The sequence below is a fragment of the Engraulis encrasicolus genome, chromosome 3 (genome assembly GCF_034702125.1).
Source record: "Engraulis encrasicolus isolate BLACKSEA-1 chromosome 3, IST_EnEncr_1.0, whole genome shotgun sequence".
NCBI classification, from domain to species: domain Eukaryota; kingdom Metazoa; phylum Chordata; class Actinopteri; order Clupeiformes; family Engraulidae; genus Engraulis; species Engraulis encrasicolus.
In genome coordinates, this window is record NC_085859.1 from 15,461,230 (window position 1) to 15,483,729 (window position 22,500).

At 44.3% G+C, this 22,500-nt stretch overlaps 2 protein-coding genes across 2 annotated transcripts in view; both read right to left on the reverse strand.

The window, feature by feature from the left end:
- npdc1b (neural proliferation, differentiation and control, 1b) overlaps positions 1-6,918 on the reverse strand; it is a 62,882-nt gene extending 55,964 nt beyond the window's left edge. Inside the window, exon 1 of the mRNA XM_063195914.1 lies at positions 6,450-6,918. Within this exon, the coding sequence (XP_063051984.1) occupies positions 6,450-6,552 (103 nt within the window). The 5' untranslated portion in view covers positions 6,553-6,918. The remainder of the gene's footprint in view (positions 1-6,449) is intronic.
- A 542-nt stretch (positions 6,919-7,460) lies between these two features.
- niban2b (niban apoptosis regulator 2b) overlaps positions 7,461-22,500 on the reverse strand; it is a 71,517-nt gene continuing 56,477 nt past the window's right edge. The window contains exons 11-15 of the mRNA XM_063194836.1: positions 21,638-21,751; positions 12,781-12,888; positions 12,014-12,125; positions 10,500-10,765; positions 7,461-10,007 (exon numbers count right to left, since the gene is read on the reverse strand). Coding sequence (XP_063050906.1) covers positions 9,000-10,007; positions 10,500-10,765; positions 12,014-12,125; positions 12,781-12,888; positions 21,638-21,751 — 1,608 coding nt within the window. The 3' untranslated portion in view covers positions 7,461-8,999. The remainder of the gene's footprint in view (positions 10,008-10,499; positions 10,766-12,013; positions 12,126-12,780; positions 12,889-21,637; positions 21,752-22,500) is intronic.

The following is a 22,500-nucleotide window of genomic DNA, read 5'->3' on the forward strand; positions in this document are numbered from 1 at the left end:
ACAAAGGTGATCTGATGTGCTGAATGATTTAGAGATGTAATGGATCACTGAAATCAGACATTTCTATTTCTGTGCTTTCATGACCTCAACTGAGGCAGACAAGAAATTGATGCCCCAGATAAGAACAGAAAAAGGGCAATATGAGTCCAGAATCAAATGGTAAAGCTGTGGTAGGCCTACAAAGTAATAAAACAGGGTTTGATGAAAGCGCACACCCACATTCACAAAGGCGTGCGCGCAAACACATACACACACGCACACACATGCGCACGCACAAACACACACAGACACGCACACGCACACGCACACGCACACATAGACACACACACACACAAACACACACACAGACACGCACACGCACACGCACACGCACACAACGAAGCTGAAACAATCAAGGAGGGAGGCACACTGGGACAAAAGCCTGTCAAGAGATTTAGGACACTGACGACAGACAGACAACAAGACAGTCATCCTCCTGGCTGCTGTGTTGTGTTTTGCCTTTGCCTGACCCAGGGCACAGATACAGCCGACTCATACACTATGATGTCGAGACACGCTGCTTTGTCAACGTACCCTATTACCAATAGTCTGTTAACACAGCCCAAATCCTAACTTATGGGCCCTGCCGTGGCCTAACGATAGGGCACTGGGTTACTACGCCGGCGACCCGGGTTTGATTCTGGCCCGGGTCATTTTCCGAACCTTCCCTGTCTCATTTTACTCATTTACTGTCTCTCCTCCAGCGTCTTGTCAAAAATAAAGGCAAAAAAGCCCTTAAAAAAAAAAAATCTAACCAAATCCTAACTTTTGGCTACTGTATTGCGTTATGGTTGTACTGACTTGTCTCACAGAGTAGGGTAACCATGGCAAGACACCGCCAAAGATCGCCTAGGAGACTCCAGCTCTTTGGAACATCAGACATTGATAAGCATCTCCTTCACGCTCATATAGCTATTGTCGAGACGACACTGTTTGTCGACCCCCTCCCCACCCCACCCGTCCATGACACACAGAGGGAAACGTTGGCTAGAAGGCTCAGTCTTATCTGTAGTGTTAGAGAGTGAGTGGGTGAGGGAGGAGAGGTTGAGGGGTGGGTGATTGGGTGGGGAACACTGATAAGGACTGTGATTAAAACGAGGCTAATTTCCTGGACTGAGGAACCGTGATGCTAACACACTTCTTGCTGTGAGCAGGGCCACCGCAGCTACACATAAGCAGAGTACACAGAGTGCTTAGGGCACCTACCACTTTGCTTCCAAAATTGGGGCTTCTTAAATTGAGATACCAAAAAAACGATGATACTAAAGTGACTGTCAAAACGTCCTGACCAGTTATGCTTAGGGCCTCCGAAACCTCAGCAGCGGCCCTGGCAGTGAGGAGGGCTGGAGCAGCAGTGAGGAGTGAGGAGGGTAGAAGGCAGGGCCGGGTTATCCTCCATACTGCACGGGCCAGTGGCACAGTGCCCCGGGGGCACCAACCATTTACATACAGCCAGCTAAGGGGCACCTGACCCAACCTGATCTCCTCCATATCCGTGTCCAGGTCTACGGATTTGTTAACTCAAAATCCGTGGCTGGGAGACGTATTTTGCTGAAATTCCGTGCGACAGCAAACATTTTTTTCCTAAAGTAACTCAATGACCAACCGGGCACCACAAAACACACACTTTAGGCTACAAATACGTATTATTCAGAAATGGGGCACCTGCAAGGTGTAGTGCCCAGGGGCACGGCAATGTCTTTATACGGTCCTGGTAGAAGGAAATGAGTCCTTTATTTAAAGAGGCAGATTTGGCAGGGTCTTTATCTGGACAAAAAAATATAATCCTCGGAGCGAATCATGTTACCCATTTCCATATCCCCTCCATTACAATGCCACATGATAACACCTTATCCGAAAATGGTTAATCTGATATATGGTGCGCACTTAACACTGACACACGCACGCACACACACGCACACGCACACGCACCACACACACACACACGCACACACACGCACACGCACACGCACACGCACACGCACACACCTCATCTGATATGCAGATAAAAATAAACACTAATACCTGAACATATTTAACTCTACTTCAGGACGTTGAGCATTTTCTCTCAGATGTTTCCTTAGATCACAAATCAGAGATGCTAACTTGTGTTTGGTGTTATTTACCTACTGTACATATGGTAAAGGCATTTTTGATATCTAAGACCAAACCATTGAGAATTAAATTACTGTGTGTACTGTGTAGGAGTTTTATAGCTTCCCCCCCTCCCCTCCTGTCCTAAAATGATCACTGAAGGTCTCACATAATGCTTAGGGGTCTTACACACCAGGGCGGTAAAGCGTCGCGGAACAGCCGCGTTTTTTACTGGCGTCGGTGAAAATACATTGAAACATATCTGTCCTTACACACCAACCGGCGGTAGTTGAGCATCATTTGGAAAATAGAACTCGACCGTATTTTTCACGCCGGCGACGTCTCATTCAAATGAATGGCAGAGTAGCATGCTATCTTTGGCTGTGGGGAGGGTTTTGAACAGGACTTGCCGCGCACGCCGACGCTGTCAATGTTAAAGGCAGAGAAAAAAGCAGAAAGACCGCGTTCGTCCCGCGACCGTTCCGTTCCGCCTTGATATGTTTTGGCCCTTACACTGCCAGGTAGCCAGGCGAGTGTGACGGCTCTGATGATAACCTCTTGTGCCCCTGGCCAGTTAGGGCTGATTAGCCTGCCTTTGCTATTTGCCTTTTTCCCAAGGCACTGCGGCACGTTCTGATAACTTGACACGCACACACACACACACACACAGTCAGTAACCCAGTTGTGAAAGCATGCAGGGAGCAGGTACTTACGCCTGCCTGCCTGCCTGTCTGACATTGAGTGTGTCCTTTATTTTTAGCGTGAGCTGAGCAGAGCTAGCTCTGCTGAGTTGAGCTGTGCTGTGGCCAGGCTGGGGCTGGGGCTGTGGCTGGGGCTGTGTGCTGTGGTGTGTGCACTCAAGCACTACAACACTGGCAGCCAGGGGCCTGTCAGGAGAATTGTGTGTGTGTGTATGTGTGTGTGTGTGTGTGAGAGAGAGAGAGAGAGAGAGAGACAGAGACTACAACACTGACCCTGGCCTGTGTCAGGAGAATTGTGTGTGTGTGTGTGTGTGCGTGCGTGCGTGTCAGTGGCCTAAGATCCTCCTCCTCCTCCTCCTCTCCTCCAGTCTTCCCGCCCGCCCTCTTGCCTGTTACCATGACTCCTGCAGCCCAGATAAGATGTTCATATGCCAACATGCTCCCAGGAGACCTGCCTCAAGATGGAAGACACGGAGAGTGTGTATATACTGTAGCCTACTGTAGTGTGTATGTGCATGTGACAGGGAAGAAGAACAACAGCCAATGAGTGTGCGTGCCTGCGTGCGTGCGCACGAGCGTGAGTGAGTGAGTGTGTGAGAGAGAGAGATAGAGAGAGAGAAGAAGGGAAAAAGTACAAGACTCGACAGCCAATGAGAGAGAGAGAGAGAGAGAGAGAGAGAGAGAGAGAGAGAGAGAGAGAGAGAGAGAGAGAAGATAAAGAGAGTAGAGCAGATATGACAGGAATTAGAAGTACTATGCAACTATCTGGTGGTGCATTACATTGTGTACTCTGCCCTGCCTGAACTGCAGCTGAACAGTATGAAATGTATCTCTCCCTTGGAAATAAACAATACACGATCAGCATATCAAAGACTACTCACTCACTCATTCTTTTTTTTCTTTTCTCTTTTTTTTTTAAAGGTGCACTGTCGGGGATGGTGGCCAGATTAGGTATTGCAACTATGCTGCTCTTTGAAACTGTGCTGCATATTGCCAAATTTGATCTCTTCATATTTTATTTACTAAATAATAAACTAATATTTACTAGTATGATTAAAGTACAGTAAGTTTTGCAGCTAAAATTGTCTATTTCTAGAAATTCAAAATGGAGGACATGGAAAAGAAGTAATAAACCTCCAAAAATATCTGATGTAACACTACGATCTCTGTCACCTGCTAGGCCTAAATAAAGAAAGAAAACTTCCTTCTCCTCCACCATTGCCAATTTTAAAATGCAGTACAAAACCTCTCTCCATTGTGGGACACACACCATTGACTCAAGCAGACCCAAGACCTATAGCAGCAAACAATTCTCATATAAAGAAATACATCTAAAACGTTGCCAAATGTGGGGGATGAGACAAGGAACTCATGTGCTGTCCTACTAACACCTCTGTCCATCTCCAGGGACAGATCATCTACAAGCGTCCCAACAACATATTAGTGTGCGACTGTGTGACCTTTTTGGTGACAACTCAGGCTGTGTATCTCACCATTGAGATCAACCATTATCCAAAAAAGGGGACTGGACAAGGCCCTATGTTATGTATTGTCCAGCCTATACCTCCGTCCATAACAAGATACAAGATACAAGATATTTTATTTGTCATGTCAATGAAAAGCTTCCCTGCTCTGAGAGTCCCAAAAAAGGTTAAAAGGCAAAAAAGTAGGAAAAAATATATATTTAAAAAGTTGAATGCTGAATTATTTTTTTAAATGGCAGGTTGGAGAAAGGGGAGATGTGATGAGTGGATTCCGTCCTATGTTGATGTTTTTGAATTCAACAGTCTGATACATTGAGGGAAGAAGCTGTCCCTGAGTCGGCTGGTGTGAGCACATAATGATGCCTGATAACCACAGTCCTACACCACTTGCCAGGGTAGTGACCAATGACCAATGCTGACAGCTTTGGCTGGTCCCTGGGACAAAACCACCTGACACATTTGTCCACCCCATTTTGGCTTCTCTCTTGACTGATAACCTAAAAGTAGTTCCTACAACACATTAGTGCGTGAGAGCTTTTTTTTAGTGTTGACTTTTTGTATGTGTGTATCTCTCTATTGAGATCAATCATTGCCAAATGTGGGGGCGAGACGAGACTAGGGGTCGACCGATACAGATTTTTTAATGGCTGATGCGATACCATTTTTTTTTCATCACCCTTGGCCGATACCCGATTTCCATTTCCCGATATTTGGGGCCGATATGGGTTAAAAAAAAAGGTTATTCCAGGTCTCAAGTTAAAAATAAACATTCCTTTAACATTATCAAATTGAGGTAGAACTTGTAACATTTAAACACCCACTCTAACAATCAAGTAATGCCTAACAATCAAGTAATAAAAAAATAAAAAGTGTCGAATGACATAAAATAATAAATATTGCGTATCGGCCAAAAATTGGGTCCCCCTATTTACCATAGAATGGCCTCTGCTGATAACCACTGTCCCACACCACTGACTGGCCCGGTCAGGTCCTGACCAGTCCTACACCACTGACTGATAACGACTGCTGACAATCCGGAGGGGGTCCCATCTCCCCTCACCTACGTCACTGGCCAGGCAGCCATGCAGGCACCCATGCGCCAACCACCCTGCCCCATCCGCTACACCCACATGGCCTACGTGTCGCACTGAGCAGGGAAGCTGACAGAAGGGGACACAGGGGGTGAGTTGTCCCGGGCCCGAGAGGAGAAGGGGCCCAGAATATGGTCCCCCATTACTTTGTGTGTATTAGGTGTGGGGGGGCCCTTTCAGATAACTTTGTCCTGGGCTCAGCCAAAGCTGTCAGCGTCCCTGCACTGGAGACACCACTGGTCCACAACTCTTTTCATTCATCCATCCATTCACCTTCATCGCCACCCCCCGCCCCCCAACACACGCATACACACACTGCATTCATTGCCCCTAGTGCAGGGAAGAGCCCATTCACTGCCACATGGTTGTCATATATCATGTCTGAGGACACCATTGAGACCTAATGTCACCCAGACAAAACTAATCAGTAGATGTGTGTGTAGCCTACGTGGCGCACTAAAACATAGGCCTATGTAAACAAAAAAGGGACAATATTACATAAATAAATATGTATATGTAGAAAATGTAAAGTAAAAGTATAAAGCCAGAGTATAAATGATCTTTCGGATCTTTCTTTCTTTTAAATATCCATATGCTGACCAAATCAGCCAAAACAGAAGATTGGAATTGATAAAGGAGGCAGCTGAAAACCAGTGTACACATTAATAACATTATGTACCAACTTAAAAGTCACTTTCCATTGTTTTGAACAGTGGAGAAATGTAGAGGAAATCTGCAGTAGGCCTATTAAAACAGCACCATCATGTCATCATATGGCAAATCTTGTTGGATAGGTCTTAATGGACAGTATGTTCGCCTGTCAAAAACTAAACAACGTGTCTACTTTAGAGCAGACAGCTGTATCAACGCATTCACTTGAACAGGATGTTTTGTCAGTGAGTCAAACGATGATAACAGAGTGAGCAGGAACACTGTGCGGTGTGCCGCGGGGGAAAACAGGTTAGAGTAGGTAATCAGAACTAAATGCGGAGCCTAACGCATCATAATCCACGGCGCGCGGTGTCGGACATGGATCTTACCTGGCACAGTGGCGCCGACGGCGAGGATGGTTACGAAAACAAGTTCGGTGAGAAGCCAGGCCCACGGTCGGATCTCGACCCTTCTTCTGCTCATCGATTTCATCCTGTGAAGCGCTCCTTTAGAAAGGACGGTGAGATGGACGCGGGGACCCGGGGTTTAACATTCCCCCCGTCCCGCTTGCCAAATAAAAAATACGGCGCAAAAAAAAATCACAGCTCCCGGTGCGTCAGGGTCTATAGCAGGTGGTTAAATGCAGGTGCGTCTTGCCTTCGGTTGTTATCGCCGGGGGAAATTCGACACCGCACATTTCCTGAAGTCTCCTTCTCCTGGAGACGACAGGCTGCTACAGCTAGAGCTTCAGTGGAGACGGACTATCAGATCTACTGCTGTGCTGTGCTGAGCTGTCAGGCATACGTAATCCCGTGTCGTCACGACGTTGGTCCAATGTTATGCACTGTGCCTTGGCGTAAAATCCCCAGCAGATAAAAGTACTTAAGGCGGTCTCTATCGTACAATTGAAACATATGTTACACTACAGAAAGACAATAGGCCTACGTGTAACTTTAAGTAAGAAAACCAAGAGAAATACACGCCCACATTACTTTTCACTAATAAAATGCATTTTCCCTTTTCTTTCTTTCTAAAATCACTATTAGTCAATGTTTGGGTATTGGTTGCCTACAGTGAAAGAGGATTTTTTTTGTTTTTTTGCTCCAGTCTTGTGTCAAATACAGTTAGCTTGCAGTCTCTCCTGCGCATTGCAACACATCATCAACAGGGGTCATTGCAGAGACAACATCCAATGTACTGGATACTGTAGAAGAGGCGCCTCCTTGTGGTGATGGGCTATGTGGTTCAACTCGTAAGTGTTTGTTTACATTATTGTGACAACAATATCATGTATACACTATATTTAAAAGAATATGTACTGTCCCAAAAGGTAGCCTTATCTTACCAAAAATTCAAAGCTCCTCTCCACATGCAATACAAAAAGGACGACACCAAACCAATGAAACTGGTTATGATTTATTATGAAGAATTTGCATTTAAACGAGTAAAATAATATTTAAAAGGCAATTAGACATAAAAAGAGGAACATAAAAATAATAAACAATTCAATGCCAGTTCAGCACATAATAAATAAAAAAAAGAGTCTTAGAGCAGTCAGGGCCAAGCCATGGACGGTTACAGGTACATTTCCAAAAGTAGTGTCGCGACAATGACTTCCTAGAATGAGCATGGGTAGGCATAGACTGATTGTAATGTTTTTAGCACACCAAAATCCTTTTGATAGCTTGTCATTTCAATTTGAAATACAGACACCTGCCCTTTAAAAGTCATTTTCTACTTTTTCCCCCCCGCCCCCTTGCATGCGTTTCTATTCAGTCTCCACCTTGATGTAGTGAAGCACTTTGTCATGTGCTAGAAACACAGTGCAGAAAAATAGGTAAAGAGGGCTACATGTTGAGAGAAAACACACGCACGCACGCACACACATGCACACACACGTACGCACAGGCACACACACACAAAGCGATCAAATCAAAGAGAATGGGAATGAAAACAATATCTTAGCCTTCCTGCTCAAACTAAGGGAACATATGTAAAAGAAGGGGAAAACACAGAAATCACAAACGGCCAACAAACCTATAATTTCGTATTTACAAAACACCATATCGGACAAAGAGTGAAAACATTTTTATGAAAAACACAAGTAACTCAGGATTGCTCATCAAGATGATTTGAAACAACTCCCGCACACTGACCACTTTGCTGTTTTGTTTCACACAATGTTTCGGTCTAGGACCGGGACGAGACCGAAACATTGTGTAGTAAAGAAAACACCGACATGGTCAGTGTGCGGTAGTTTTTTTAAATTGTCTGCTGAGTGAGTCATCGCCGACGCACCAGCCAACTGGGGTGTGTGAAAAAAATACAAGTTTACCGTTCATCATGATGATTTAAAAAATAAAAAAAAAGACAGTGTTGTTAGCTTTGGGTTAGAGTGATGCATAGTGTGCTTGCTGACCAGTTTTCACGTGCAGGTCAGGTATTATACGTGTTTAAAAGTGAGTGGTTTCACCATTCAGGATATTGTCAGTAAGGCATCGGGAACATTGGAGGCATCGGGAACATTGGAACATTGGACATTGGACATTGGAATATGTGGATGGTCCCTTGATCTTTAACAGACCCTAATTTATCAGCTAGGAGGTTGTATGCAGCATGGCAGAGTGCGTAGAGAAAAAGAGAAAAAAAGGAGAGCAGTGGTCACAGGAGAAGAGAGGATGCATGGAGTGGAGGAGAGAGAAGTCTGGAGACGGGTTGGTAAGCCTCCACTGAAGATGCTTGATAGAGATATAAATAGAGGGCTGAAACCCAACAGATTTCAACAAGAGTAAACGATAACTAAAAAAATGATAATAACAATTATAATTCTGCGTGCCCACGCACCCCCTTCCAGAAAACAAATCGACCCAAACAACATTGTTCCAAAACCTCTTTGCTTTGGCCTCGTTCAAAACAAAACAAAACAAAAACAACAAGTCTCACATCTCATTGGCTGGGACAGCATCTGTATTGAGTCCCTTCCCAGAGTCCTCTGCTGCTACCACTATAGTGTCACTCTGCTTCTCCTCCTCTATTTGAACGGGGGCAGCTGGTTCCTTGTCGGCCTCAGTTGTTGTGGTTACTGCTGCTGCTACCTCAGGAGCTGGTGCTGGCTGCAGGCTGCCGCTGTCTTCCGTTTGACCAGCAGCAGTGGGCTGCTCCTCCGCCACAGCGGGCTGCTCTGACACAGCAGGAGATTCCGGGCTGCTCTCTGCCTCCCCCTGCTGTTGGCATGGTGACGCTACAGCCTCCTCAGCTGGAGGAGGAGGAGGAGGTGTGCTCTGGGCTTCCTGGGACGTGGAGATAGCGGCGGTGGGAGCAGCAGCAGCAGCTGGAGTCTCAGCCACGGCTGCTGAACACTCCTTCTGCTCCTGCTCTTTGACAACAGGCTCCTCCAGTGTAACTGTTGTTGCTGCCGCCACCTCCTCCGGTTTCGTGGAGGGTGCTTCGCTCTCCTCACTCTCCTCCAGAACGGCCCTTTCGATCTCCTGAATGGCGTCCGCCACTGCCAGGTCTGCCGCCGGCGTCTCTGCTGCCACGGCCTTCACCTCTAACTCCTTCACCTCCTCCTCCTGTGGGGCTGCCACCTCCTCCTCACGTGGGGCCGACACCTCCTCTGGTGCAGGTGGACCGCTCTGCTCCTTCTGCTCAACCACCACGCTGATGGCAGCCTGCTCCGCTTTCAGATCGTTCCCGTTGACCAGAGCTGGTGAGCTGTTGTTGTGGTCAGTACTGCTGCTGCTGTTGTTGTTGTTGCTGCTGCTGCTGGCGGGACTGGAGGTTCCATTGGGCACCTTCTTAGCTGTGACATCAGGGGATGCAGGCGCAGATGCAGATGCAGACTCCTCTTCCTCCTCCTCCACCTCCTCGGGGATATCCTCAACGCCAGGTATCTCCAGGCAGGAGTCGGGGAGCCCCACGCCGTCCACCTGGATCATGGACACCACCTGGTAGAGTAGCAGAGTAGAGAGACTATATTAACCCATTTTGTCCTAAGCCCTTTTTGGGGTAAGGGTGCCCTCTGCCTATCAAATCCTAAATATCTCAGCCTCCGAAGCACATACAAACATGAAATAAGTTTCATTTAAAATCTAGAACCTTCATTTTGCACTAGTATAGTGTTCATTCAGCTCTAACATACCCACATCTTTAATAAAACAGCTCAACTCTCAAAAACATGAATGCAGCGTATATGCCGCTGTATGTTGTATATGAACGCACGCACACAAACACACGCACACACGCACACAAACGCGCACACACACAAACGCACGCACACAAACACACACACACAAACGCACACACACAAACGCACACACACAAACGCACACACACGAACGCACACACACGAACGCACGCACACGAACGCACGCACACGAGCGCACGCACACGAGCGCACGCACACAAACGCACACACACGAACGCGCGCACACACACACCTGTTTCATCCTGCGCCTCCTGTAGGCCTCTGGGTCCTCCTTGTTGTTCTCCTCAGCGTTGGCCTGCTTGGCACCACCGCCACCGCCGCTGCCGTCCACCCCGTCGCCCGCCTGCTCGCGCTCCCGCTCCTCCTCCTTGGCGTACTCGGAGGCCCAGTCGATGGGCGCGTTGTCGCTCAGCAGGTGCAGGTTGGGGTCGCTGTTGGTCAGCACGATGCTGTCCCGGTACAGGTTGTGCCTCCTCTGGACCGCCACCTCCTTCACGGCTGTACAGACACAGAGACAGATAAACGAATCACACAGCCATTTAGAGACATTCTTTTTTTAAAAACGTTTTTGTTTTTTTCTGGGCTTTTTCTGCCTTTATTATGATAGCATAGGGAAGTTGTGGCAGGAAGTTAGCAGGGAGAGAGAGATGGACAAGGTTCAGCAAATGAGCTGGGCCAGAATCGAACTCGAGTCGCCGGTGTAGCAGTTGAGTGCCCAGCTGATTGAGCCACAGCTGGGCCAGAGACATTATTTTTAAAGATATATTTTTTGGTGCTTTTGATAAGAAAGTACATGGCCATTTAGAGACATTCCGTGAAATGGGCAGTCCCCCTTGGGTCACAATATCTGTGGCAGTTTGATGGATCTTGCCAAACCCCGAGGAATTTTGGCCAAATCCATAAAACCGCCACCGATTTTGTGTTCATTTCAGATTCTGTGAGATCGTTTTTATGCCTTTATCTATTTAACAGTGACAGTGAAGAGACAACCGGACAATACTTGCGGGACAGAGAGATGGGGGAGGATCAGGGAATGACCTGACCTCAGGCCGGAATCGAACTCGGGTCTCTGGCATGCCGCAACAGTACAGTGCCTTAGCCATTTCAGCCACAGCCAAAGCCACCATTTAGACAACGTTCTTGAGGAGAAATACTTGACATACCGACACACACAGCTGACAGTTTTTTTCTATGACTAGAATTCAAAGCAGAAGTCTAAATTCCCTACAAGTGACCTAATAATTGAATGATGTAAACTGCATTATCCAAGTAACCCTTCACAAGGTAGGAGAAGACAAGAGTCACATGGGGTCAGTTGGTGAATATCAAATTATTGTGTTTTCCACTGAATAATACTGCTTACGTCTGTTATGCAAAGGTCTGTAAAAATTGTCTGGTACAATCAACATAGTACATGTTAAATATTTCTCCAATATGCAACTTTAGACAAGGATGGAAACCATTTTGTATAGTTTATTTTACTCCACCGTCTTGGGGAGTATTTCATGAAAGAGGTCCAGTAGCTTACCAGGTTAAATTAAATCAATAAGTAAATCAACCAATAAAAGGGCCGGGCGTCGTCATCTGAACTAAACAGCGCCTGCAGCTGATCTGTGAGCAGGTTTGCCCCTTTCTGTAGGTTATGTCGGCCAGTTTTATCCCTTATCTGTGGTTTTGGAAAAAGAGCCCTGATCTGGCAGTAAAAGCCCAGAAAGAAAGAAAGAAAGAAAGAAAGAAATGTCTTACCCATCATGATGTCCTTCATGACCGTGTGCAAGACCACTTCCTCAAAGATGTTCTCCACCAGAATGAAGCGAGAGAAATCCTCAAAGATCAGCTCCTGGAAGTGGGGAAGCTCCTACACACACACACACACGCACGCACGCACGCCAGACACAGAGACAAACACAGAGACACAGACACCTCTATGAAACAGGAAAACTATTCAACGAAATTACAGCCATTTCAGCTCAGCAGGACCTCCAGAAAGTCCAAAGTCACACACACACACACACGCACACGCACACGCACACGCACACGCACACACACACACACACAGAGTAACCGAGAAAAATAATAACGACACATTAAAATCACACAATCGCCTGCCCAGCAGGATCCTTAAGTGCTACGTTAATTTTGTCAATGGTCTCGTCTAGATAGTCCTATGATATCTCTCCACTGTGTGCTTGAAAAGGAATAGAATATCAAAACGCCAGCAGGGTGCTGTGGGGAAATGGGAACGGAAGAAGTTCTCTGCTTTGTTGATGTTGGGCTAGTCAGGGTTTGGCAAAAAAAAGAAAAAGAAAAAAGGAAAAAAAAAGACAGAAATCATAAAAATGATGCTTACGGGAGAACAAGATGGAGAGCTGTTTCAAAAAAAATTTTTAAAAAGAAGAACAAAAGACAGGAGATGCTTTGCTGATGTTGGGTTAGTTACCGCTTTGCAAAACAAAAGAAAAGAAAGAAAGAAGAAGTAGAAATAGACAGAAATCTTAAAAGATGATGCTTACGGGAGAACAAGATGGAGAGAGCTGCTTCAGCATGTAGGGGATGAAGATCTGCAGAAGAGCCTCTCTGAAGAACCTCTTGCGCACCGTGCTGCTGTCATAGTCAAATTTCTATGGAGCAGGAAACACACATCCATGGATCAAGTACAAAGTCGAGTGAAGTCAAGTCGGCTTGCTTGCCAAATTCTTTTTTTTTTTTGATAAAATGTTTTTATTTTCCAAATAGCATATGATACAAGATATTACAGAAAGTCTGAGTTAAAGTCAAAGAAAAAACAGTTAACAATATACACACATATTTCCTTCCCACCCCACCCACCCCCATGGCGACACCCCCCCCAACCCACCCTGGATCTCAGAATATAATACCAACAAAACATAGGTAAATAAAAAGACTTGAAAATATATTTCAACAACAGAAATAATTCTATTTATACATTATGGCTGATTGTCCTGTACTTTTTCTTTTACAAGAGAGTATGCTGCGTCCCATGCTTGAATTGTTTTTTTGCTGGCTCCATGCATTCGGGCCACTGATCTCTCCATCATGACAATGTCCAAAAAAGAGTTTGCCCATTGCCGCCATGGCAAGGTATGAGGTGGCTGCCATCTCAATGCCAGCATTTTCTTCGCTGCTGTAAGTCCAGCCCATAGTGTTCGCTTTTGTTGCAAAGAAAAGTCAAAGGTGGAGTCATCATTGAGCAGAAGTAAAGTGGGTGAACATGGGATATTGATCTCGAGCATATCGCTCAAGGTGGAAGAAATTAGTCTCCAAAATGCAGACACACTGGGGCATTCCCAGTACATATGCATAAATGATCCAACAGCATTCAGAGAACAAAGGTCACAATTAGGAGATGCAATAATTTTCATTGCATGTCGTCTCCTGGGGGTTAAATAAAACCTATGAATGAATTTATAGTGTATGAGTTGGTGGTCTGGGTTCTTGGAAGTATCATGTAGATTTTCCCATACTGTGTCCCAGCAGATATCTTCCTCTAATACAGGGGTGAGGTCCCTATCCCATACACTTTCCACTGGCAATGATAAACAGGGATCAGAAATAAATTTGTAAAGTTTAGAAACCAACCCACGTGTATGATTTTGGGGGGCAAGTAACTTCTTTAGTGGATGAGTTAACAAGGGAACACCCCAAGGAACGCCATATGCCTTCATGGCAGATCTCAGTTGTAAATAAAAGAAAAGTGATGTCCCCGGGAGGTCATATTGAGCTCGTATATCACTAAAGGCACGCAAACCATCAACATTAAACAAATTGTTAAAAGTGTGAACTCCCTTATCCCTCCACAATGAAAAAGAAATGGGCTTTTTCCCAACAAGGAGGGAAAAATTATTAAATATAGGGGAGTGATTATGCCACTTTAAGTCCACCTTAGTATGATTCATTACAGTATTGCAAGTCCTGAGAAGATAGGAAATTATAGGACCCAGGTGTGTTCTAGCTGCCTTAGGTGGTATGTTAGAGAATATCAGGTCTTGGAGCCTGTATGGTTGGGAGATATTTTCCTCGATTGATTTCCAAGAAACAGACACACTAGAATTTAACCATACATACAAAGGTCTAAGAACAAAAGACCAGAAATACATTTTGAAATTCGGTAGACCCAATCCTCCCTGCAGCTTATCTCTCTGAAGAGTTTTAAAACTTCAGTCGGGGCCTCTTCCCATTCCATATGAATTTAGATATCAAAGACTGTAACTTATCCCAGTACCCTTTTGGGGGTGGAAGAGGGATCATTGAGGAGTAAAAATTGACACGGGGCAGAATATCCATTTTAACTATTGATACTCTGGCTTGGAGGGAGTTTGGAAGCTTTGACCAACGTTCTATATCCTTTTACAATTTGGTTAAGTATGTTTTGAAAGTTATGAGATGCTATGTGAAAAATGGAAGGTGAAATATCTATTCCAAGGTATTTAAATTGACCAACCACAGGGATATTAGAAGGCAAAGGCGTCACTGATCTAATTGAATTTAGATGCATCAGTGATGATTTATTCCAATTTATTTTATATCCAGATAATGAACTAAATGTATCAAACATAGATAATATGTGTGGAAGAGAAGTGCCTGTGTCACCAACATAGAGAAGAATATCATCAGCAAATAGAGATATACGGTGTTCAGAATTATTGATAGAGATGGGAACAACAGATGGGTGTTGCCTGATTTTTTGAGCCAGTGGTTCAAGAGAGAGAGCGAAAAGTAAAGGAGAAAGGGGGCAACCCTGGCGGGTGCCCCTTGATATGGGAAACTGTGAAGAGAAAGTATTGTTAGTATAAACCATGGCAGAGGGGTTTGCGTACAAGACCTTGATCAATTTGATAAAGTTTGAACCTAATCCAAATTTGTCAAGAGTGACCCATAAATAATCTTTTTCTAATCTGTCAAACGCTTTCTCGGCATCGAGTGACAGGACTGAACATGGTAAATCGTTCTCATTAGCGGCATGGATGATGTGGAGTAGCCGGCGTACATTATCAGATGCTAATCTGCCCTTGATGAATCCAGTCTGATCATTATGTATTAACTTGTATGTATTAACGGGTCTGTAGTTACCGCATTCGGAAGGGTCCTTGTTTGGTTTAAGAAGCAATGTGATTATTGCACTGTTGATACTTGAATTAAAAGCCCCTTTGTCAATAGCAGTATTGATCATGTTTAACATCGGTGGTCCAATTAAGTCCCAAAAAACCAAGTACACCTCTGGAGGGATACCGTCCCAGCCTGGGGATTTGCCCTTTTTCATACTGGAAAGGGCCTCTTTCAACTCTTCCAATGTGATTGGAGCAGCTAATTTTTCTGAATCTTGGCTAGTGATGGTGGGAAGTTCAAGGTCCTTGAAAAAGTTTTCACAAGAATCTGTGTTTAGGAATACCTCAGAAGAATAGAGGTTGGAGTAGAATTTTTTAAAAGCTGCATTGATTTCACAAGGCTCAGTTAAAGTAGCAGAGGGTGTCTTAATAGTCATTATCGAAGTGAACTTCTCGTGCTGCTTAAGTCGTACGGCTAGTAGATGGCTAGGTCTGGAGCCATTAAAGTAATAATTCCTTCTGGTTCTATGTATTAAAAACTCAGCTCTCTGTCTTAATAAAGAGTTCAGCTCCGTTTTTGTTGTGGATATTTTCCCCAACAGGGTGTCAGATTGTGTGCGCTGCCTTTCTGACTCAAGTTGAATAAGAGCATCTTCTAATTCACTTATTTTACGAAGCCTACTTTTCTTTAGATAAGAGGAAAAAGAAATGGTTGAGTCTCTAATTGATCCTTTAATAGCATCCCATAAGAATCTAGGATCTTCTACTGAGCCTGTGTTGATTTCTATAAAAGTGTTTAAGGAATTACTAAGAAAAGTACAGAATTCCTCATTTTGGAGGAGGGATGTATTGAAGCGCCATCGTGAGGCTCTAGGTGGAGTATGCCTTAGTGTAACATGAGCTGAAACCATACTGTGATCTGATAAAGAAGAAGGTATAATTGCTACATTATGAATTTCAGAGAAGGAAGTTTGGGATGCTAATATATAATCTATTCTAGAAAGAGTCTGGTGTCTAGCTGAATAGAAAGTGAACTGTTTTGAAGTAGGATTAATAATGCGATAAATGTCAACCAAACTGAGAGATGTCAAGACATTATTAATATCTTTTGATGCACTTAGTTGAGAGAAGGTTGATTTTTGAACTGACTTGTCCAAAGCCAGATTAATACAAGCATTCATGTCTGCACCTACAATAAGTGAAAAGTCCTGTAGTTGTGCAAGAACTGAAACTAAATTAGGGAAAAAATCAGATTCATACTGAGATGGGGCATAAACAGAAATAAAAGCAAATTTACGACCTGAGATGACCGTTTTAATGTATGCAATTCTACCATCTTCACTCCCATATTTTCCCATTATATTCAATGATAGACTGCGTTTTAATACTATTAGTGAACCTCTGGTTTTTGAATTTAAAGATGCAGACGATGCAACATAATAGTGTTTATTTGCAAAGCGTTTAGTGTCCTGTGTTCTTAAATGTGATTCTTGTATGAATGCAACATCGACTGATTGCCTATGTAGGTAATCCAAGCAAGCAGCACGCTTAATAGGGCCATTAAGGCCATTTACATTCCAGCTAATTATATGGAGCTTTGCCATAATGTTAAACATGTGTAGTGATGTATAAAATAAAATATAGTGAAACAAAGTATTTCAGTACAGTCAGTTTCAATAACTAGATAAGATAATATAAGAGATCCATACCCACCCAAATAACCCTGTCGCCATGACCCCAAACAGTGATGCGCGGGCTGACCCGAAAGCAGCGGGCGCTTGCAGTTAACTGCGGTCGACCGCAGGCACGGGTTATGAAATATTATTTTTAATGAAATTCGGGTCGGGTGCGGTCGGTCAGGACCTTTGAAATGATGCCGAATTTTAAAGTAGGCTATAGGCTAGCCAATAGGCTATAGTTTACTTTAGCAGACAGGGACATTTTTTGCGAAATAGATCAAAGTTTATATGGCTGAATAACTACGATGGTGCCACGCGCTCTGCAGGAGACTTAATGAGGCTCCTGCGTTGGCCGAATATCTTCTGCGCGCAACTGGTGCAGCAGGTGCAACCATTGAGTGCATTTTGAAGAACACAGAGGGTGCTCTCTAAACAGTGCAGTGATGGATATAGGCTATACAATTGTAATGGTTTCGCGCTCATGGGTTGCTTACAGAGTTTGTTTTCATTTCCTGTGTTGTACCATGACTACGAGGCAATCCACTTGACAGCTGGCTCCGTCTGCTCACCAACCTACAGATTCATTTTCTCCATGTAGCCTATCCAAACGACAATCTTACCGAAATAAACAGGTGACAGTCGGCAGTCGTCATTGCACGGCCTCGTTCAAAAATCCAACATGTCCTGTTGAAATGCACAGCTGTCTTGTTCTTGACGCAAATTCCTTTTTTAAGACCTTTATTGACGTGATTGTGCTTTGCCAATGACGCTAGGGTGTTCATAAAGACGCACGGCTACTATTTTCAAAGGCGGGTCGGGAAGCGGGCCGGGTCAATATTTTTCATGAATAATTCTTGCGGGCAGGGCAAGCGGGCGGACTAGGGAAAAAAGCGGTCGGGTGTGTCTTGTTTTTTCGTCGACCCGCGCATCACTGACCCCAAAGCCCTCCAAAGAACGTTAGAGGGCAGTATAACACAACATTTCCCGTCCGCTCCTAACGAGCTTGGTGTACCCCAAAGCATTGGACCCGTGATCCTTGAGTACAGTAGCAACCAGTGATGCGCGGGTCGACGAAAAAACAAGACACACCCGACCGCTTTTTTCCCTAGTCCGCCCGCTTGCCCTGCCCGCAAGAATTATTCATGAAAAATATTGACCCGGCCCGCTTCCCGACCCGCCTTTGAAAATAGTAGCCGTGCGTCTTTATGAACACCCTAGCGTCATTGGCAAAGCACAATCACGTCAATAAAGGTCTTAAAAAAGGGATTTGCGTCAAGAACAAGACAGCTGTGCATTTCAACAGGACATGTTGGATTTTTGAACGAGGCCATGCAATGACGACTGCCGACTGTCACCTGTTTATTTCGGTAACATCGTCGTTTGGATAGGCTACATGGAGAAAATTAATCTGTAGGTTGGTGAGCAGACGGAGCCAGCCGTCAAGTGGATTGCCTCGTAGTCATGGTACGACACAGGAAATGAAAACAAACTCTGTAAGCAACACATGAGTGCGAAACCATTACAATTGTATAAGAAAATATGTAGGCTATATCCATCACTGCACTGTTTAGAGAGCACCCTCTGTGTTCTTCAAAATGCACTCAATGGTTGCACCTGCTGCACCAGTTGCGCGCAGAAGATATTCGGCCAACGCAGGAGCCTCATTAAGTCTCCTGCAGAGCGCGTGGCACCATCGTAGTTATTCAGCCATATAAACTTTGATCTATTTCGCAAAAAATGTCCCTGTCTGCTAAAGTAAACTATAGCCTATTGGCTAGCCTATAGCCTACTTTAAAATTCGGCATCATTTCAAAGGTCCTGACCGACCGCACCCGACCCGAATTTCATTAAAAATAATATTTCATAACCCGTGCCTGCGGTCGACCGCAGTTAACTGCAAGCGCCCGCTGCTTTCGGGTCAGCCCGCGCATCACTGGTAGCAACCCTCCATCAAAACCCCCACAATTCCCCCTCATTATTCAGAGAACGATATACATTGTAGTAGCCTAAGTCAAAAAGTATTAATTGAGCAAAACTAAGATCGTCTACATTTGTAGACTCCCAAATTACAACATATTTAAACTAGCAATTTTCAGATGTAGAAAAAAAGGACAGTGAGAAAAACCTTTGGTCGATGACAGTAGCAAGACAACATCACTCTTTCAATGTCGGCAATACTCAGCCATTAAAAGTCTCGAAGTCTTCCGCCTCCCGTGGAGTTTTAAAGAAGTGGGTCGCTGTTCCTCTCATCACTTTCAGTTTAGCAGGATACAGCAGGAATGTACGGAAACCCTTCTTCTGTAGCGCATCGATCACGCCGGAGAAAGCCAGTCTGCGAGCGAAGGTCTGCTGGCTGTAGTCTGGGGAAAACCGGATTGTCGTCTCCTCCTCCTCCTCCAACTGTACAGGTGTTTTACGCGCTGCAGCCAGTATCTTATCCCGGTCCGTGAATCGTAGCAGCTTCAGCAGAATGGTGCGTGGGATCGGCTTGTGGTTGGTGTCCTCCTTTTCTGCACCAACTCGATGTGCGCGCATTATTTCCACTGAACCCAGCCCTGGGAACCACTTCGGAATAGCGTTAGACAAATACGACAAAGGGTTGGCCGTTTCCTGGTTTTCCGGAATCCCATGTATCCTTATGTTGTCTCTGCGTGAACGATCCTCCAAATCAGCAATCTTGTTCTCCATCTTAGTGCAAAGCGCCATCAGTTCTTCCACTGAAGTAGAGAGCCGACTGTCCACCTCGGCCAAGTGATTGTTATTCGTCTCAATTTGCTCCATGCATGTCGAGGTGTCCGCCCGAATGGATGACATCTCATTTCGGATTTCTGACATTTGTTCAGCCACAATGGCTTGCGTTTTCTCCGAAAGTTGAGCGACCACTTCATCCACGAATTTAGGGATAGCTTCCTTAATAGCATCTGCTACTGCTAGCTTGACTAGCTTAGAAAGTTCCTCACTGTCAACCGCACGGATCTGGTCCTGAGTTGGTTTAGAAGATGGTTTTCTCGACGAAGTCGACATCGTTTGTGGGTTATGCTCACTTAATGATATAATTCAGCCAGAAATAAAGCTTAGATACGTAGTAAAAAGTTAAATTTAGAGGGTGACTGCGGAGCCCTCACAAAAAGTTACCACATCTCTCGCCGCGGTCACGTGACCTCCGCTTGTCAATTTCTTTACATGCACTGGTCATACAAAGAATTGAAATTACGTTTCTTACTTTCCCGTGCAGTCATAGACTACAGACATTCAATACAGACATGTTAGTATACTAGAGAGGCCGGTCACATTGTCTTTAGAGTATTGACAGAAAGGCCAGCTATCGCGGGAAACTTCCTTGTGTCAGTAGATAGATAGATAGATTGTTTTTGTCCTTTCGGAAAATTGTTCTGTGCCATTTTCAGTGCATCTGATACAATTATAAAGACATTACAATAAACAAGAACACAATAGACAAACACAACCCCCCCCTCCCTCTATAGGACAAGAAGACAGGTTGACAAAAAAACCCAACTTAAACACAGTAAAGTGCAGTTATTCAGTACCAAAGTGCAATGTGCTCTTCAGTTACAGTTGTCTTATTTAACATGGATATACTAGTAGGTATAAATGATCTGCGGGCTCTGTTTGTCTTAAATTAAGGCATCAACTCATATGCTTGTGGCCCTCAGGTAGGAGGTTAAGGATGCCTTCATTTAAGACAAACAGAGCTGTTTTCAGTGATAAATAATAATGAACATACTGACATACTTGCTAGCTATTTCATTCCTACACATTGCAATGAAATGCATTAAGGTTACCGCATAGCATATGACTACAATAAACTACAGTAGACTATAACACTACTGCATATGATAGAACAAGACATATCAGAGGAAAAATACTCTGCCAACGTCAGCATAAATAACTAAACAGTTCATGTAACACTATATAGGGAAGTAGAACTAACTTAATAAACATAACAAATGTGCATTGCATCTTGGGAGAATGGAAATAAATGCAGATCATCAGTTATGTTTATAGCATTTGGCAGGGGTTTCTTTGGCAAAGCAAAGAAGATATTAAACAAGACATATTGAACAAAAATACACTGCTGACAGCAACATTAATAACCAAATGTCTATATTATATAACGAAGAAGACAATAAAACAAAGCCCAATGTCCATTAATTATGTTTGTCTGTTTTTATGACTACTAATGGACATGGCCTTTTCATTCATTGTTTATTTAGGAAGACAGACTGAAAACCAAAGTCTTCTAAGGCAAAGCCTAGTGTAACAAAGCATCCCACAACATGGATGTATTATACAAAACTAGCAAGAAGCTACAAAGATAAACGATCAAGACAGAAAATTGCAAGGTATGGGAAATCAATTCTGCTAAGAAAAACAGTTAAACTTAAACAACCATTAATGTTAAGTCTTATTTAGCATTAATGTGAATAACAAGAATACTGTCCAAAGTTAAGCCATGTTATCCATTCAACTCATCAACTCTGTGTGTGTGTGTGTGTGTGTGTGTGTGTGTGTGTGTGTGTGTGTGTGTGTGTGTGTGTGTGTGTGTGTGTGTGTGTGTGTGTGTGTGTGTGTGTGTGTGTGTACGGTATGTAGGCCTATGTCACCTTGATGACCCGGTCTTGGCAGCGCTGGATGACCTTGGTCAGGTCTTCCCCCTCTTGGCCCTCCAGGCTCTGGTGAAGCAGATGCTCAAAGGTGTACACCGCATCATCCATTTGCTGCAGAGAGAGAGAGAGAGAGAGAGAGAGAGAGAGAGAGAGAGAGAGAGAGAGAGAGAGAGAGAGAGAGGAAGAAAGAAAGAAAGAAAGACAGAAAGAAAGAAAGAGAAATAGAGATGGAGAGATGGAGAAAGACAAGCAAAAAACAAAGACAGAAACAGAGAGAGAGAAGGGGAGAGAATATAATAAGTACAGTACCATGGGAATAGATAAGCGTTGCCAATTCTGATGCCTATAAAGTATGCAAAAAACTAGACCTCCTGCTGATAGGTTATGCAAACTTTTCCCTTTCCACAGATAACAACACAAAAGTTTTACTGAGTGTGAGGGCCCATTTGCATTAGTCGAAGACATGACATGGTGTGAATTAATTCGAGAGAGAAAGAAAGAGAAAGAGACAGAGAAAGAGAGAGAGAGAGACAGACAGAGAGACAGAGAGAGAGAAAGAATTTGAAAAAGAGAGAGAATTCGAGAGAGAGAGAGAGAGAGAGAGAGAGAGAGAGAGAGAGAGAGAGAGAGATAAAAAGAAAGCGCAAGCGAGAGAGAAAAAGACAGAGTGATAGAGTGAGAGAGAGAGAGAGAGAGAGAGAGAGAGGCCTTCAGAGCGCTTCCTTATCACGGTCACACGGGTGCGCTATCTCTTGTGTTTAGTTTGGAGCAGCCAGCGTTCCAGCAGGACTGATTTATGGCGACACACTGCAGAAAGGGTTGCCAGATGTGACCGATGATTTCCAGACCCATAGAAATGC